At 59.9% G+C, this 4870-nt stretch overlaps 1 protein-coding gene across 1 annotated transcript; it reads left to right on the top strand.

Moving 5' to 3' along the window:
- Window positions 1–11: 11 nt before the first annotated feature.
- Window positions 12–3732, top strand: VDBG_02908 (conserved hypothetical protein; the record flags this gene model as incomplete). Its single annotated transcript, XM_003006723.1, has 3 exons — window positions 12–793; window positions 846–2005; window positions 2243–3732. 3 exons carry the CDS (start codon window positions 12–14, stop codon window positions 3730–3732), a joined length of 3432 nt encoding a protein of 1143 aa, XP_003006769.1.
- Between the last annotated feature and the right edge of the window lie 1138 nt (window positions 3733–4870).

Raw genomic sequence — 4870 nt, 5'->3', positions numbered from 1 at the left:
TTCCGACAGCCATGTTGTCCCATCTTCGCTTCCACCGACGCGGCCCCTCGAACCCCTCGTCTCCCAACCCTGACCAGGCGGCGGCCCCTTCTCCCTGGGAGCACTCCCCCTCCAACGCGCAACCTCCCTTCCTACAGCAAGATGTGCCCTCAAATGACGCCCGCTCCCCGTCTGTCGCCGTCTCGTCGCCTGTTCTGCCCCCCACACTGCCCCCCATCACCCGCGTCACCTCGTCCGAAGCCGAATCCCAGCTCGACTACATTCCAGCCCCCGATCCAAAGGCGTCCCTGTCCCGCCAATCGGTCAAGTCCCCCTTCAATGACGAGTCTGGCTTTATGGGCGGCGTAGCGTTGCAAAAATATCGCCGCGAACAACAGCAGCAGCTGCTGCAGGAACAACAACACCAACACCAACACCAGCAACAGCAGCAACAATCACTACAACCGCAGACCACGAGGAAGCCAGACGCCCTCAACGTGTACACGCACACACTCGCGCCGACATCACCAAGTGCTGTACCTGTCCCTCCCGGAACCGCACAAGAATCTCGCCCAGGACTCCCGGCGTTACAGACACAACCCCAGAATCAAGCCATCTCCGGTCGACGCCCGCCCGCCGCAAGGCTCGCCACCGAGCCGAGCCCCGTGGCTGCCCCCAACAACGATATCGAGGTATCCAAGGGCAGGAGAGCCTTGCCGTTCCTCAAAAACCCCATGTCGACCCTATTGATGCGTCGGAGCAGACGAACCACAACGCGCCCGAGTCACGCCTCTTCCTTTGAACGAGAACTTCCGTCAGCCTTCCTATGACCCCCGCATCAGAGGTACGCGTGTTCACGACTTCAGCGCGCCCCGCTCGACGCGCAGACCCGTGCCTTCGCCCTTGCCCGATCAGATCGATGGAGAGGACCAGGCAGGTCTCTTCAAAACGTCCTCGAGAGACGGCTCGCGTGACCTCTCGACCCAGGGCAGGCACAAAAGTAATGCTTCCGACTCTGGCCAGTCCGGGTCGTTTGGAACCGCTTCACAACTGCTTCCCGACGCCGGCAGCATCGCCTCGAATAAAACGAGGAGCAGCTCAAACCTCGACAGGAAGCCCCTGCCCGAGCCACCAAGCGTGCCAGAGGAGAACATTCCTCCCTCTGTTCGCTCCACCTCATCAGCTTCCAGAGTAACCCCGAACGAGGCTGTGGCCGTACTGAGAGCTTCAGCTCCGTCCACGAGAACCAATCGATCCCGCAATGCATCCATTGGTGCACTTTCTGGCAAAGATGTTCTATCTTCTGTGCCTCGCCATATGAAGAGCACATCCTCCAGGTTCAGCTTTGATATGGTTGGTGCAGCCAAACAGGAAAAGCTGCTGGAGGAGAGGCATCGACAGCGCGAATTGGAAAAGAAGACGAACGAGCCCGAGTCTGATACGATCCGCGACTCGAGATTTGATGACTTCGACGAGGATGGCTTCGACTATGATGCCATGATGGAAGACGATGGTCTTGAGGAGCCGATCCCAATGGCTGACGATGACTATGGCTATGATGACGGGTTCGAAGAACCCATCCCCATGTCTCACGACGATTACGATGATGGCTTCGAAGAGCGCATTCCCATCAAGTCGGACGAATACGATATCGAAGAAGAGCCTGTTCCCATGACCGACGATGACTACGACGAGGATGAGGAGCCCTTTCCCTACGAGAACCTCCTCAGCAGCAAGCTACCAGCAGAGGCACTGCCTGTCGCCGAGGCCGATACCGCAAAGGACCCTGACGATGACCAAGAGAATTTCGCCGGCTTTGTTTTCCAACGCTCCAATCCGACTTCCGAGCTTGCCACCCCTCGAAGCGCGGGGTTACTCGTGACCCCGCGAGATGCAGATGGCAAGGTCATTGGTTTCGCCATGTCGAGTACGCCCGGGCTGCCAGCCACCGTATCCCCAGAACTTCCCGCTGAATCGTCTCTGCCATTGGATGGCGACCACGATGTGGCCGGCCTTGGAATCCGAGGTCTCAATCTGGCCGACCACACCGACTCCTTGGCAGTGGAGCAGACCACGTTTTTGGAGGCACACTGCGACAGCCGATGATCCAACACTGGCAGGTCCACCAGCAAGAAAGGATGATCTGTACTTCGATGTGGGCTGCTGGATGAGATGGAATTTGCGGGCGAAGGCGATGGCTCGACGTTTGATGAATCCATCTTTGATATGATCGACACGGATAAGTACGGACGTCCGATCCCAGGCGCATTTGCCGCCGCTCAGGGGTCCCGACAGGCCTCACACGCGGCAGTCGAGGCAGCGGCGGCGGAGGAGCAGAGCAAACGCGTCTCGGACAGCACCTCCCGACTCTCGGCACTTTCCGAAGCGGACCCGTCCACGGCGCATACGTCTCTGAGCGTCGGCGTGCGGCACTTGTCTGGTGCCAGCCACGAGGGCGAGGGGCTGCCGTCCGACAGAGCCTCGGCACGGACGATCCCTGGCCCCGAGCAAGACAAGATGGCCGTCTACCAAGCAGCTCTGGCCGCTGCGGCAAATGAAGCGGCGGCGAACGGCAAGTTCCGGAGGGACTCATCCCCTCCGCCAAGCGAGATCATGTCGGCCGGTCCAGAGCTCTCCCAAGATTTCACGGACGACTCTCACCTGGACACAGTCTCGTTCGACGATTACGAAGACGATTATGCACAGGACATGGACGGGTATGATTTTGACGACGACGCTATCATTGCCGAGGCCAACGCAGATGCACTCGCCAATGACGGCGACGGCTGGTACGGATCCGAGTTTGGCTTTTACTCTGCCCCAGGCCCCCAACGTCACAGCCGGGATAATTCCGACGAAAAGACGTTTGAATACTCCAACGGGGGCTTCTTTGGACCCTCAGGCGTCAACAGGTCCAAGTCGGGACGTGTTGTGTCCCGCGAGCCCAATCTGACACCGATTACGGAACGTTCAGAGTACTCTAACCGCAACTCGATCATGAGCCTTGCCGTGCCGCCCCTGGGCTCCGGCCCATCCAGTCTTGCGAGTCCTGGCCTGGCTCAACTAGCCATGATGGCCGACGGCGACGACAACATGAACCTGTCGGCGCTGTTGCGACTGCGATCCAGGGCGTGGGGTGGGTCGCAGATCAGTCTCAACTCGAGCCGCGAGGGATCACCAATGTCGGAGCGCGGAGACGGTGCGAGCTCGCCGTGGGGCTCGATGCCGCCAAATAGCTTTCTCAGCCATTACGGACACGGGCGCAAGAACTCATCCTTCTCCGTGCGCAGTCGCGACGTGGACTCGTCCGAAGCCGGCAGTGCGTCTGGCTCGCCCACACTGACCATGTCGATCCCCATGATGAGCTCGCCGCCCCCGCCGCTTCCGTCCATGATCCCCACGAGCCCGCTCAGCTTCTCGGCGTCGAATAATGCGCCATCGTACCTGTCGTTCCACGAGCCAGTGCTGCCGTCCATTGAACAGGATGGCGAGTCCTCTACGTACAGCAACACGGCGAGTCCTGAGTTCCAGAGCCCCGACTTGTCGCACCCGAATCTCTCTTCGCCGCCGTCGAATGCGTCATCATCGCGTAGACCAGGACTGGGCCACAAGCACAAGAGCTCGGCCGACAGCATCTCCTATATCAAAGAGGAGGATCGAGGCGAGTCGCGGTGGATCTTGGAGAGGCGCTACACGGCCGAAACTGGGCAGGTCGAGGTGGAACGCGAAGTCCTCGAGAAGGGGCGTATCTGAGAAGAGAGACGTGGGCTGCCTCGGCGTACCGGAGAGTCCATTCATTAGGGTATTCTTGGCCTGGCGAAGCCCATGAGCCGGCTCGTGGAAGCTGTCGCAGTAGTGGGATTGGGAAGGAGTTTTGCCTTTGGAAAATTTGGAAGAAAAAAGCTGACGAGGCTTGATGCACAGCATGGCGTGGCGAGCGTGCGAATACCCCGTGAACCTCTCAGCAGCACTTGGAGTTTGGACAACATGGATCAATTGGCTACATATACATACATATACACCGTTGGGGAGGGGCTAACGAACCAGCATAGACTTGGGGCGCAAGCAATGGAAATGCACGATTCGAGTGCTGCACACGATCAGTCATCTTTCTGGAATCCCACTGCCATGTACGTGCTGAAAGAGGCGAACCGACAACAGGACACGATGGACATTCATTTGTCGATGACGGGGCAGCGCATGAAGTGGCCATCGGGTCCCCGGCGCAGTCACGCGGACGCGTCTCGAGGTTCGGTCGTCTCGGAAATCTGCCAAGGGCGCTGCCAAACTGGGCAAATTCGGTAGTTGAGCCTCCGAAAGCCCACTTCACGACGACCCCCCGCGACGACCCCCGGACCTGGCTCGAAGCGGTGCGCAACCACAGATCCGCGGCTCGGATGGTTACGCCGCTGCTGCCGACACGCGAGCTTTGGGTCGACCCCTCGGTCGGGGTCTGGCGTTTTTTTTGGAGAACTGGAGAAACGTGTCATGACCTAGCTGTTTGTGTTCCTACAAGAAGCGCGCGCCGGAGCTCGCGATGGCTGTGGTGATCTGTCCCCCCTCCCCCCTCGCCTCTCCCTTCGCTCTCTGTTCTGCTATTCACTCTGTCCAAGACGGTTCCAGCACTGCCAGACGAAGCTTGTGACCAATTGACCTCTCGCCTGCTCCCGAACGAGAGACTGAGACCACCTCTCGCCATGTCGCCCGCCATGACGAAAAAAGCCCAGGCCGTCCTGGCCCTCCTCGCCGCCTCAGCCGTCGGCGTTGACGCCCACACCCACGCCAACACAACCGTCACGGACAGCCTACCTCGTCGCTGCGATGCCAACCCTGCGGGGCCCTCGTCCCGAACCCCCGCGACTGGACCTGCCGCGCGCGGATCGACACTCTG

This window comes from Verticillium alfalfae, genomic scaffold (assembly GCF_000150825.1).
Source record: "Verticillium alfalfae VaMs.102 supercont1.3 genomic scaffold, whole genome shotgun sequence".
Classification (NCBI taxonomy): domain Eukaryota; kingdom Fungi; phylum Ascomycota; class Sordariomycetes; order Glomerellales; family Plectosphaerellaceae; genus Verticillium; species Verticillium alfalfae.
This window is presented reverse-complemented; position numbering and strand designations above follow the sequence as displayed.